This window comes from Miscanthus floridulus, chromosome 11, assembly GCF_019320115.1.
Source record: "Miscanthus floridulus cultivar M001 chromosome 11, ASM1932011v1, whole genome shotgun sequence".
In the NCBI taxonomy this organism is placed as follows: Eukaryota; Viridiplantae; Streptophyta; class Magnoliopsida; order Poales; family Poaceae; genus Miscanthus; species Miscanthus floridulus.
This window is the reverse complement of record NC_089590.1, coordinates 75,646,476-75,660,197: the sequence shown is the minus strand read 5'-3', so window position 1 is coordinate 75,660,197 and position 13,722 is coordinate 75,646,476. Positions and strand designations below refer to the sequence as shown.

The following is a 13,722-nucleotide window of genomic DNA, read 5'->3' as shown; positions in this document are numbered from 1 at the left end:
TCGTGTGTTTACTTTTATGCATTAAACTATTTATGTGATAGTGATATCTACGTGATTGTGATACATGACATGTGTGCTCTCTACTTTGAATTATTTACATGTCATATCAGTTGTGCTAAGCTCATTTGCTCTTGCTTCCGCGTTTTACTCCGATGCGAATGAGCTTTGTTACTTGTACTCATGCTTATTTCATATCTTTTGAGTACATCATGTTGGCTTGGGTCATATAAGCTTGCCTAACACTTTTGTTCTTATTGCCAAAAGCTTATATGAACCAAGCATGTTAAAAACCCTATCTCTTTCACATAATCGAGGTGGTATTGTCATCAATCACCAAAAATGGGAAGATTGAAAGCATCTAGGCCCCTAATTGGGTTTCGGCGATTAATGACAATATGTGATTACTGTGACTAACGTGTGTTTTGCAGAGGCAATTAAGCTAGGTCACGGTAATGGAGATCGATTGGGCAATCATGGTGGTCATGCCTCTACGATGGAAATCGTTTTGGTTTTCAAAGGATGGACGACAAGGTTAAGGATGGACTAGTTCTAAGTGTTGTTTGGAGTTGAAGAGACACTTAGAGTAGTTTAGGACCTTGTTTTTCCTTTGGCCATACTATTAAGGGGGTATGGATGGGTAGCTTGACCTAGATAAGTCTAGTGAGTTAGGTGTGGTGCAAACTTGCTAAATCTAGCACTAGGTAGCTCCAAAATAGCCCTTAGATCCAATGGAGCAAACTTCATTCATGTATGATCGAGAGTTGGAAGTGTGGAGGGTCAAATACTGACCGAACGCTAGCTCCGGTGTGACCGGACGCTAACTTAGGGTCCAGACAGTTCATTTGACCGAGGTGTTTTTGTCTGGTGCGATCGGACGCTTTGAGGTCAGGTGACCGGACGCTGAGAGCCAGTGTCCGGTCGACTCCAGTAAGGTAACAGAGAGGGAAAATCATGACCGAACACGTCCGATCACATTGTAAACACTAGAGTTTGGGGTGAACTGACCGACGTATCCGGTCAACTTGACCGAAGCATCTGGTCATCCCACAGAGGCACATAACGGTTCGTTTTTTAGCCCATGTTATAAATACTTCCTCCATTCATGTATGGGGGTACTTTTGCTCATTTCAACAGCTGAGAAACCTCCTTGAGAGTGCCAAGAAGAGCAAGTTCCTAGTGAGGTGATTCAGATTTAAGAATCCCAAAGAGAGTCCTCATTAGTGAGATCAAGAGTAGCAAAGTGTGTATCCACCCTTCTCATTAGCCTTGTCCTAGTCAAGTGAGAGTTCGTGCTTGTTACTCTTGGTGATCGCCATCACCTAGATGGCTTGGTGGTGATTGGAGAGTTTGGTGATCATCTGACGGAGCTTGTGGATGACCCAACTCAAGTTGTGAGCGGTTGTGGGTGATTCACCACGATGGAGTGTCAAAGAATCAACCCGTAGAGAGCACTTGATCCTTGCGCGGATCAAGGGGGAGCTACACCCTTGTGCGGGTGCTCCAACGATGACTAATGGGGAGTGGCGACTCTTCGATACCTCGGCAAAACATCGCTGCGTTCCTCCTTCTCTCTTTACTTCAAGCATTTACCTTGAGCAATTCAATTCTTGTCATTTACATTCCTAGAATTGCCATGCTAGAGTAGGATTGGAACTTAGGGTGCTAAACTTTTGTGCGTTAGATCAATAAAAGCATTTTCTAGGCATAAGGGGTTAATTGGGCTAACTGTAGAGTTTAATTATTGCAAAGAAATTTAGAATTAGCCCAATTCACCCCCTCTTGGGCATCTTGATCCTTTCACCTGGATTTGCTGCTTTCATTGCATTGAACATTGCAGGCAACTGCTCGTACCCCTCCTCCCAGTCCCCATATATCTTCTTCCAGGCCTGTTGCTTTGCCCTCCATGCTTTCCCATACTTTGTCATACTTAAATATCTCCTTAGTCATCTCCATAATTATTCTGACCTTCAAGTTGGGCTGACCCTATAATGTTGTGTACAACCTTCTAACAATGAGGGTAGAGGTCAATTGTCGATGCTTCTGATTTAGATCTTGCTGGACACAAGTGTGTGGACCTACAATTTTGGTGATCTTGAATTTCCCCGTGGCCTTCTGTTTCTGAGCACAGACCCTCCAATTGCAATATGCATTCTCGCAGACCACTGTGTAATAGCGCTCCACATAGGAGTGCCTCACCTTGACTGGTCTTTTATGTCTCATAGAATATTCCTGTAACCACCTTCTCAAGGTGGGCAAGTCCTTAAAGACCATGCCCTTCTGAATTTCCACGCTGTCACCGGCCTCAAGAGCCTCTAGCAGCTCATCATCTCATCCTTCTCCATAAGCAAGTTGAGAATGACTGATGTCACTGAATTCATGAACTAGTGGATCACGATCAGGACACAAATGCCAGATGAGCTCCATTTCTTGTTCGCTCAAAGGTGCATCTGAGCGGTCATCATCAGAATCAATGGCTCTTGCTGTGCCATAAGGCTCCTCATCATCTGCAATATTAACATCCACACTATTAGAGGCTATAAACCCTGGGTCCACATTGGTTGATGGAGGCATAGGAGGACAATCATCATTATCAGGATTGTCTCCTGCATATAAAGCACAAATATGGATAGAATTGAGACAAAGGAATGGAAGGAAGGAAGAATAACAAAAGCGAAAGTGTTACTATGTCACTTACTTGGATGATTCTAGGTCAAAGGGGTCTCCTGAGGGGCAGCAACTCTATCATTGGACTGACATTCTGCACAAACATCAGGACATACTCCAACCTCATTCGAGGCAGATTGAGCATCGGGCACCAGAACCACATCTTCCACTTCCACCTCGTGGTTGGGTAACGGAGGGTCAGAACATGCTGGATTCTCTTGTTCTAGAGAGAACCCACAAGGGGGTGAATATCCATGAGGGGTGGGATCATTGGACAACTTTCGCACAACCAAATCCAAACATTGAAACTCATTCTTAATGATAGTTTTGACATATTTGTCCCATTGAACCTCTGATGTAATTGGGACCAACCGTCTAAAAATACGCCTGATTTACCATAGTGAAGTACCCCCTCAACTGAGATGCCATCCTCATTTGAATTGAAATGAAGCTCATCACTAGCACTACCAAACAACTCAGAAAACAACGGCCGATCATCGAATATGAGAGGCACCCTTTGCATTCCAACAAAACTGACATTCCCAAACTCATCTTCCTCCACACTTCCTCCATGATACAGGGTGACTACGTTGTCCATCTAGTTGGTATGCACAACATCAAAGTTATTATGGGTTTAACTAATAAGGGTATAACTAAATTACATACATAATTAAGTATCACACTGTCTACCTAAATAAATAAGTATCTAAACTACCTAGCTATCTATCTAACTGTATAAGTAATTTTACTAACTACAGTTACTACAAGTACTACCTATATATAACTTAATTACCTAACTATCTGACTTACAAATAAACTAAATAACTAAATTAACAACCTACAAAAGTACATAAATAACTAATAATCAAACAATCTATCCAAATTACCTAAATATATAACCTCTACATAACTATATTGTTTCACTAAATACCTAAATTAACTAACTAAATTACATCACTATATAACTAAATTAGCTAACTAAACTATCTAACTAACTAAATTGTAAAACGAAATTATAGAAAATAAAAAAAAATTACCTTACCTAAGTTGGCTGACGGCCGGCTGAGGGAGAGGAGTGGCCTCACAGGGCGGCCGGTGGGGGGGGGGGGGGGGGGGCGGCGCCGCAAGGCGCGACCGCCGGGGAGAGGCGGGGGCCGCCCTCGCCGCCGGTGCGCTCGGAGGAGGAGGATGGGGTGATGAGGGCGGCTGAGGAAGCCGACAGGGGTGCGGAGCTCTTCGGAGCTAGTGCCGCGACCTGCTGCGGTGGCACGGGCAGCGGCCGGAACGACGACAGAAACAGAGAGAGCTCGCGCCGGAGTCGAGAGGAAGAGAAAGAGGACGCACGGTATAGGTTTAAGACATCGGCGCCAAGATCTGTGGCTCCGAGATCGGCACCAGGGATCTTGGTTACGAGGTCAGCGTCAAGATCTGTGGCTCCGACCTCGGCGCCAGGATCTATGGTGCCGACCTACCTGCCACGTCAGCGCCACTTGGATGCCCGTTTTTCCCGGCCCGTCATCTCAGCGCCAAGACCTACGGCGCCAACCCTCATGGTCCAAATATTAGTTTACGTCGCTCAAGGGGTTAAACGTAAATTTTCTTAAAAAAGGACCCAATTACAAAAAAAAATTGGGCCAGCTGGTAGTCTGTCTCAGTGTCTGTAGCCCGTAGTGGACTCCCAGTTCGTACACAGTACACTGCCTGTTTCACTTCACCTCCGATGTGCTCCCTGCTCCTTTCTAGGAACACGTTGGTAGTACCATTGCAAACTTGCAATAACAGGTGCCAACGGAACTGTAGTGCTTCACTGCTCTTCGTATCTCTTCCAATATGCAGACTTCCTTCATGAACTATCCGCGCATCATCACTGCACTTGGATCTCCAGCTCAATTACACTGATCACAGTGCAATCCTGCCCAAATTTGCGTTGGATAGGCAGGAGATCAAGATGAGGCAGTGCAACTGTGCAAGGCAAAGGCCAGTAGCTGGACAGACGGGCGCTGCTGGGCACGCATGCATGCACAAGCTATCAGCAAGTGGCCCATAGTTTGGCGCGGAGAGGGGGGCAGAGCATATGGCTGCTGATGGCCCTGAAGAAGAGGCTTTTTTTTACAACAGCTGCAATGATAACAAAATTCCCCTCTCTCCCCTGCAGCTGCCTCAGCACTCAGCTCAGCGGCGGCTCGTAGTAATCTGGAAACACCAGTACAGTGTGAGTTGTGACGACCAGGCCACCAGCGTGGCTAGTGCTTCACTTGCCTCTGCAACGGCATGCTGCGAGCCTGCGATCTATGCGTTTGGTTGGCCATGCATGGCTGGCTGGCTGGCTGATCAGCTCTTTGGCAATGGCGTGTTAGGCCCACCACTTGCCCCGTGAGATGAGAATGACACTCTAGTTTTCAATCGGCGTATCATGCACCATGACCACATGTGCATGACCACACAGCAGCCACTGCAGGTACAGGCATATGATTGGCACCAACGGCTAGCTGCGTGCATGCCATATGCAGGTGCAGGCATATGATTCCTTTTTTTTTTCCCTCCTGAGCTTACTGTATATATCTAGCATGATTCCTTAAGCTTTTACGAATAGTAATTGGCATGGACCGTTGTGTCAGCGGTCAGCGGTACCATAATGTACGTACCACTGCATGCAAAGCATACACGTCGTAGGAGTACGTTTATTGCATTTTACTTACTCTGCCAATGAGCATCCGCAAGCACATTTATCGTGTTTGTGTAGCAAGCTAGCTCTGTCGACAGATATAGTAAAAGATATATACACCTAAAGATGAAGGTAGTTAGTGAAAAAGAGTACGTTGGACACAAATGTAATGCAGGCTTTGCACATCGAGTGTGTCCAAACTTCCTTGGTGGGAGTCACTGCTACAGGACATCACTGTCGACCTCATCACTACCGGATTTTAAAAAACCGACAGTGATAACCTATCACTATCGGTTTTTGGCTAAAACCGGCAGTGATAGGACCAACCGACACTGATATTCGGGTATTCACTGTCGGTTAATATCACTGTCAGTTTTAGCCAAGAACCAGCAGTGATATTGGGTCATCACTGTCGGTTTTAGCCAAGAACCGACACTGATACTATCACTGTCAGTTCATGGCTTGAACTGACAGTGATATGCTGCAAGAAAACTTTATAAGTTTCTCATATGATGTCCGATGAAGACAAACTTTATATCAAAGTTGTAGTACTCGATGAGATCTACCGGTTCACATAACTGTCAGTTCATATCAAAGTTTCTCATATGATGTCCGGTATTAAAAAAATCCCTATTTTTTCAATGATTTTTTTGGCTTTCCTAGAAACCACATTACTGCAGGTTCACATCACTGTCGATTCATAAGAACCGGCAGTGATGTTAATCCCACATCACTGCTGGTATACTACTGCCGGTTCAAAATCCGACAGTAAAGGGTTTTTTTGAACCGACAATGATGTTAAGATCTAGGGTAGTGAGTGGGATGATGCCCCACAATTATTGAGCAATTTGCAGGGAACAAAACATACAATTACTGCATTCTTGTGCCCTGATCCATCGCTCCACTAGCATACTCCCTCGGTCTCACTAAGGCCTTGTTTGGATGCTGTCAGATTCATCTCTACTCCAATCCACTCCAACACACGCGGATTAATGTCAATCTAACTATACGTAAACAAGATCGAAGGAAGTCGCTAGAGTATTTCTAGCACCAATTAAAGATTAAGCAGCAAAATGATTTGGATGCCCCTTAAAAATGCCAGAGGACACTGATATATAGTGTTAAACAGTATCAAACAGTGCTATAGTGTCTTTTTTAGGGCAGCTTTTGAATGAGGGAGTACGCTGTGCTCCTGCTCCTTCCATCCAGGGAAGAATCTAATTCTAGCATTTAAACGTTGATCTAAAAAGTGCAACTCTAACTTAGAACTAGGTTGCTCTAATTATGGTGTCCTAAAAAAGAAGTGTTGGCGCTATGCTTTCAGTGGTAGACAACGGCTCCGTCGACAATGAGACGTCAATGGTGACTTCGTGAATCTCGATATTTGTCGGCTCAGTTCTTCGGATATGCTCATAGGGGTAGGTTTTACTTACGTGTATTCATAGGGGTGAGTGTGCATGCGTGTTGGACGTTTACGTTGTATTGTGTAATTCAAAAAAAAGGAGCGTCACATATGAATGATCGAAACAAGAGTAGAGTTTTAGTTTCTCGTTAATTTTGATTCTCCACTAAGGTTGGGTAGACCACCTCGCTAATATCATATTCCCTCCATCCAAAAAAAGAATGCAATCTAGACTTAAAAGAAGTCAAATTTTCTTAAGTCTGGTCAAGTTTATAGAAAATAATATCAATATTTATGTCTCTAAATAGGTTTACCAAGAAAATTTATTCTATAATTAATCTAACAATCACTACCAAAATGGTGGAGTTCTCCTAGTGTTTTTAAGTAGTAATAAAACACTACCACTAGTTTTAGTGTTTTATTACTTAAAAACACTAGTTTTACTACTACTTAAAAACACTACCACTAGTTTTTCCAAAAAAAAAATAGTACCACTAGTTATAGCACATGGGAATACTAAAACACTACTACTAAATGTTGAATGCTAAAATAGTAGAAAAACTCCACATCGATCACTAGGAGAAGTTGTAGATTCTGGTTGTGAATACTATCACAATAGGGTCCAAATTCAGTGATGCACTTGTTTCCCATCATCCTTCACTCTAGAGAAAATACATTGCGATATAGGAGACATGATAGGAGAGAAGGTTATTGTTTTGCGAAACAATGGGGTTCAACGTAAGTACGTAACAAACCAAATTCTGAGACCACACATGCAATGTCGTGTAGCATGTTGTTCCGCGCTACTCCCAACGTACCAAAATAGATGTTACTTTAGCTATGGAACTAAACAAATATTTATCCAGAATTATAACTACAATGGCATGTTCGCTTCGCTAAAAAAAATAAACCGAAACACTGTTCTGGCTGAAAAAAAACGAACTAAAAAAACGGATTATAAGAGAAACGAACATCACCAATGTCATCTATTTTCGGACAGAGAGAGTGCGTTTCTTTTTTCTTGATGAACTACTCACCCACAAATTAAAGAGGATTCCTAAAAACAAATTAAAGGGACGTGATGAAGTTACAACGAGACAACTAACCTAAAAATTCTTCACCAATTCGTGTACTAGTTTATAACCATATATATAAAGTCAAGAAATTAAAGCAGATATAAGTACTACTCCATGGATCCTAAAAATAATACTATTCTCCCATATTGAGGAGAAATTAGCACACAAATAAAAACAGATGTACTCCTACTCTTTTATGATCTCCATATATATTGATGGGACAAAAATAAATGATTGTACCTGTAAACTCTATACTAATTTATTGCATCGTACATCTATAGAACATATTTTTTATTAAATTGCACTAACTTATAAAGCTAGAGTTATATTTTTTTAGAACAATACATAGATCGTAGAATTATATTCTTTTGTAGGACCGAAAGATTACCGGTCTGTTCGTAAACGATCGTAAATTTTTAAAAAGAACAGTATTTTTCTTCCACACCAAACTAGCCAGCCATAATATTCAGCCCTAGCCGAACAGTCTGTACATAAGTAAAAGCCTACCGCGATGATTTAAGCCCCCTTTGGCACGACTCATCCAAAATGGCTTCACCGGTGAAGCCAAAGCCGGTGAAGCCAGAAAAACTGACTTTTCTCGGCTTCTAATTCATTTTAACTCCGGCTTACAAAACGACTTCTACGCTACCTCAATTTACGTAAAATAGATGAAGCCAAAGCCAGCATAAGCGATGTCAAAGAGGCCCTTAATGTGCAAGCATTAGCCTAGCGCTTACAACACCGCTACAGGAACAGGTACTGCCATCACACCACCATCTGAGCAAAAAGGCTCTTTAAAGGGGCTGTCCCTGTCCAGACCTCCCATCTGGGCTACCATACCAAGCTCAAGCTTGTCCACCACTTTCTTTCTTTAACCTAAAAAGACAGAAATCTTCCTCGGCCTCTCCCATTCTCACTAGATACTCGCTCACTCCCTCATGCCCCCAATACCACTTTGATCCTGATCCATCGATCAATTGATCACCACCACAACCCACACCTGCACGGTCGATCTTGTTATATGCGTGCATGGAGGGGAGCAGCCAGCTGTTGGAGACCTGCCTTCCTGCTAGCCTCTACGCGCTCAGTCCATGCGCCCCTCCGCATCCTCTTCTTGCCCCGCTGCCGAACCTGCACAAGCTTCTGCAGATGCCGTTGGTCCAGGAGCAGGCTGCGAATAATCATGGCGTGATGCTCTCTTCGGACCACCACGTCGGCGGCGGCCTCCTGTACCCGCTGCTTCTTCCCGGCATCCCGTTCTGCACCTCCGCCGACGCCGCCACCTGCGAGAAGACCACCACCACCGGCTTCGCGGCGCTCGATGCCGGCGAGGTAAATGAAGCGACTCCCGTGATCCCGATCCCGTCCCGTGCGCCCAGCTGGTTAAATGACTTGCTGATCTGGGCTGTTCCTTGATCCTTGTAATCTTAGTTTTCGCAGGCGGGCCGCACTTCAGCGGCGAAATCCGCCGTCGAGATCGCTAGTACCACCACCACCACATGCAACGGCCCAAGTTCCTGCAATTGGTACGTATGAGTATGACCTCACCATAACTCACTTGTTGATTCTTGCACGCTTGGGAGCAATAGTGGAGTAGCGTGGTTGACCGATTGTTAGGGTTTCTAGTGCGGGGCGGAGGGGTCGTTCGCGCTGTTGAACTGATTGGGAGCACATCTACTACATCTGTTGATGAGGTGAGCAGGTGGAAGGGCCCAGCGGCGGCGGGGGAGAAAGGACGGATGAAGGTGAGGAGGAAGATGAGGGAACCCAGGTTCTGCTTCCAGACCAGGAGCGACGTGGATGTGCTGGACGACGGTTACAAGTGGAGGAAGTACGGCCAGAAGGTTGTCAAGAACAGCCTCCATCCAAGGTATACGCAGCAATGTATATATGGCGATCCTAACTCCTAAGTTCCTAACCCTAATGCCTCTTTCCAGACATGAATTTTCCCCACTGCTCCTATGGGAATTGAGTTGTTTTAATTTGTCAATTTCTGAAATCAGCTAAACTGTGAAGATTGAAATCAAACCAACAACTTTGGTTGAGATCCATAATTTTTTAAAGTTTGAGCACACACATATATATTTTCTTTAACTTTTTATACTGGCTATATGGAAAATTATCGCTTATTTTTTTGAAAATAAAATTTACATTCTATAAAGCAAACAATTTCATATACAAGTCTATATGGGAACCATGCACAATTCACATTTTTCAAGATGGAGAAAAGGGGTAATCACAAAGATTGATGCCCAGCTTCATTGACCGATCATAGGAAAGATTGATGCCATGGTCATTTATGATATTGTTCAACTAGCTGTCTAGCTTACCATTTGAAAGATCAAGGTTGCTAATAATATATCATATGGAATATTGTCCGAAGAGTGAGTGTCGTCCAATTTGACGTGTTCTTAGAGAATAGAAATAAGGAGCTGTTTGGTTCGGCCTTTGTGACCCGGTATCGGTTCACAGCGCTAAACGATTACGTTCTTTCGTGTTTGGTTGGCCCACTCTGTAATAGATAACGCCGTAAACGCATCCAGCCCCGTAGAAACCCGTTGCCCCTCCTCTCCCGGCGCGATCCGCTCCCGTCGCGGCCAGGGACTCGCAAGGCGCGATCCAAACAGAACACGTAATCGATTGGTTGGTAACAGATACAGGAGGGAATGGTTTCCATTTACGTTGCCTTCCCTTTTGCCAAACCAAACAGCACCATAAGTGTGCTTGGCAATACTTTTATTTGTGTTTACAAGGGAAAACTGTTTTGTTGAGTTTTTGACATATGCAACATATTATCATGAGCCAAATAGGCTTAAATGAGCTCAGATACATATGGGAGCGGTCCATAATAATTAAGTAACTTTATGGCTAAGTTGTTTATATAGTATATGACATTAGCGCTTGATGCATCATCGGCGATAGATGATGTTCAAAAGGCAGCTCTCCATGCCATGTTGATTTTATTTAAGTGTTAATCTTTTGTTTCACCTAAAAATGTCATATGCATATCCACCAAAATGTTGGTGCAGGAATCACACCAAGCAACCTTTTTCCCAAAGGAGTAGAGTCACAATGGAATACTACAAAATGAAAGGACAGATGCATTGTTTCTGGAACTCTAAAAATATCAGTTTAAAGGATCTGTAGAAGACATCTTTTAATTTTCTCCCTGCTTGGTCTAAGTTCTGATCATATATGGTGCGGCATGTCAGCATGCACTGGTAAAACATATCATCATTCATGATCTGTAGCAATAGGACACACGCATGAACATGAGCGAGTGCATATAGATGCGCTGGGACAAATGCCAAATGGTGCACACATATTCACAGCACAATTTCTTCACACACTCAATGTGCCGTAGGAAAGGCAGGCCGACCTGTCCATGATTGTTGGCCCGTAGTCTCTTTGAATTTCGTTCAGGCTACATGTGTTCACCTGTAAGTGTTTCCTTTTGGTAGAGCGTATAGAGGCTGAATCTATGCCTGTTCATATGTTTTCGTCTCATGGGAATGCTTTTGAAAAGTGCCAGAATACAATCACCCATGCGTATATACTACTGGCCAATTAAAATTCACAGAAAATACAAATAGTAGCCTAGTGTACAATCAAAACTCCACCACACATTGAACCTACCTTGTAAAATTATCATTCTGAAATATTTTTTTTCCTGAGTTCTCATGCATAATTTTTTTTGAACGAGACTGGAGGGGTTTGCACCCCTACAGCATAAATTAATTAAGAAAAAGGTTCAGTTTACATAAGCAGGAGATTACAGAAAGAAAAACAGCAGAAAAAAGAGGTTCTCATGCATAATTGAACCAAAGCTTGTTAAAATCAGGATTCTAGGGTAAGATTTAGTTGGATTTTCGTAAATTTAAGTGGGCCTAGCTATTGGCATTATTTCAATCCACCTTAGCCTTAATAATATTTATCATAACCCAATCACTTCCAAGGTCATCTATATCAATATTATGTATTAAGATTTAATGATCTTATGAGATCGTGTGGAGTTTTCACATAGGATCAGTATACTATGAAAATTGGGATACATGGTGGGAATGGTATCATTTCGGCTTGGTAGGATAATAGAGATTCTAAGATCACGATCAGGATCCTGACAACCTTGATTGAAACCACATATTTGGGTCCCAAAAATCGATAACTTGTCATTATTTCCATTAGGTACCCAGCATGGTGAAACATGTCACCAATCATTTTTTTTGGTGATACTCCCTCCATCCCAAAAGAATGCAATTCTAAGTTTGGGATGAGTCAAACTTTCTTAAGTTTGACCAAGTTCATAGAAAAGTATATCATCATTTACGTTTTTAAGTAGCTCTACTTTGAAAATATGTATCATAATTAATCTAATGATATTTATTTGATATCATAAACAGTAATTATTTTTTATATAGATTTGGTTAAATTTGAAATTGTAACTTCTCATGAAGTGAGAATTAATATTTTTTTTGGATGAAGTACTACGAAATTAGACTACCATCACACTGAAAAATCTATCAGTAAACCATTACATTTCCACACCAGAAGCATGCACTAGATTTGAACAGAAAAAAATGATATATTCAGTTTGACAGTGCTTACTAATAATGCTTGGATCGATCTTCAGAGACCAAGGAGGTATTCCTCTAACCTGGTGCAGCTAGATTCATATACAAGCACGAATTGATCTACATATTGATATTATATTTTTAGTTCAAAGCTTTAAACTTCATAATCTGTGGTTTCAGTTGGCTGGTCAGCCTTTAAATTAGTTATCACTTTGCATGCGTACATCCAGGAGCTACTACCGGTGCACCCGCAGCAACTGCCGCGTGAAGAAGCGAGTGGAGAGGCTGTCGGAGGACTGCCGCATGGTGATCACCACCTACGAGGGCCGCCACACGCACTCCCCCTGCAGCGACGACGCCGACGCCGGCGGCGGCGACCACACTGGCAGCTGCGCTTTCACGTCGCTCTAGAGATCGATGCGGGCGTGCAAAGCTTACGTTTGTAGAAAGTAACCAATCAATGAATCAGCAGTAGCTGCAAGGTCCATCGTATTCTACTGGAGACTTTTTGCTACATGCATGATGCGTCAGAGAACAATCTGATGCTGTTGGAACGGGGTACGCGTGCCTGCTTAAAGCCTTTAGACATTGCTGCCATCATGCCATGCATGTAAGGCACAAAAAGCGAGGCCAGGCCACCTTGCTGCTGGCTTGCTGGTGTAGCCTGTGTAGGCAGTACACACAATGGTAATCACGTGGGGTTAATTGTACAAAGAAGGCAGCTCGTTGCTCATCATGCGTGCAGCTGCTAATGATTGCGAAACTGCACCGCAGCAGTTGCTGCGAGCCTGATGCATGCAAGTAAACGAACATGAGCTCTCAGACAAACTTCCATTCACATGCTCTTCTGATGCTCGTGTATATCATATCTGACTGAATGCATCGGGCAGGTAGAACTTTGTGAGACTTATTCGTGGTCGGGAACGCAGCAGCTTGTACATAAATAGCACAAAAGATGACCCCTTGTCTGAAGTTGTTACCACAAGAAGAAATATGAGTTTCAACACGGATATCGTTGTGATAAATAGAAAATGTTACGGAATTAAGCTGTTGACAATGATGGGTACCTTTATGATGAACATGGATTTTTGTCACAGAAAATACAATAGCATGAATGGGTACCTTATGGCGAACCCGAACTTTTGTCACAATAAATACAATAGAGCCCATGACGATTCATATATATATTGGTGATAGAACAACTAATCATTCGGGATTGTTATTATTATTATTAGAGTGCTATTATTATTATTATATACCTATATATATATTTTTTGAAACTTATTATATACCTATATGCACTTGTGTCACAAATAAACTGCAGTCGAAAAAATAAATAAATTG

At 42.8% G+C, this 13,722-nt stretch overlaps 1 protein-coding gene across 2 annotated transcripts; it reads left to right on the top strand.

Moving 5' to 3' along the window:
* The first annotated feature begins 8,709 nt into the window (after positions 1 to 8,709).
* On the top strand, positions 8,710 to 13,280 carry LOC136493448 (probable WRKY transcription factor 57). Of its 2 annotated transcripts, none has more exons than XM_066489533.1 (4): positions 8,710 to 9,139; positions 9,248 to 9,333; positions 9,510 to 9,677; positions 12,609 to 13,280. In XM_066489533.1, the coding sequence occupies exons 1-4, from the start codon at positions 8,837 to 8,839 to the stop codon at positions 12,787 to 12,789; spliced, it is 738 nt and encodes a 245-aa protein (XP_066345630.1). In that variant the 5' UTR covers positions 8,710 to 8,836; the 3' UTR covers positions 12,790 to 13,280. The 2 variants fall into 2 exon arrangements, with proteins under 2 accessions (XP_066345630.1, XP_066345629.1); XM_066489532.1 differs by having other exon boundaries at positions 8,711 to 9,139; positions 9,239 to 9,333; positions 12,609 to 13,279.
* Positions 13,281 to 13,722: the final 442 nt, after the last annotated feature.

Bases quoted from the DNA above. Each gene is read 5' to 3' on its own strand.
- LOC136493448 (XM_066489532.1), top strand. From the start codon at position 8,837: ATGGAGGGGAGCAGCCAGCTGTTGGAGACCTGCCTTCCTGCTAGCCTC. The intron at 9,140-9,238 runs GTAAATGAAGCG...TTGTAATCTTAG, and splicing joins CGGCGCTCGATGCCGGCGAG to TTTTCGCAGGCGGGCCGCAC. The intron at 9,678-12,608 runs GTATACGCAGCA...GCGTACATCCAG, and splicing joins AAGAACAGCCTCCATCCAAG to GAGCTACTACCGGTGCACCC.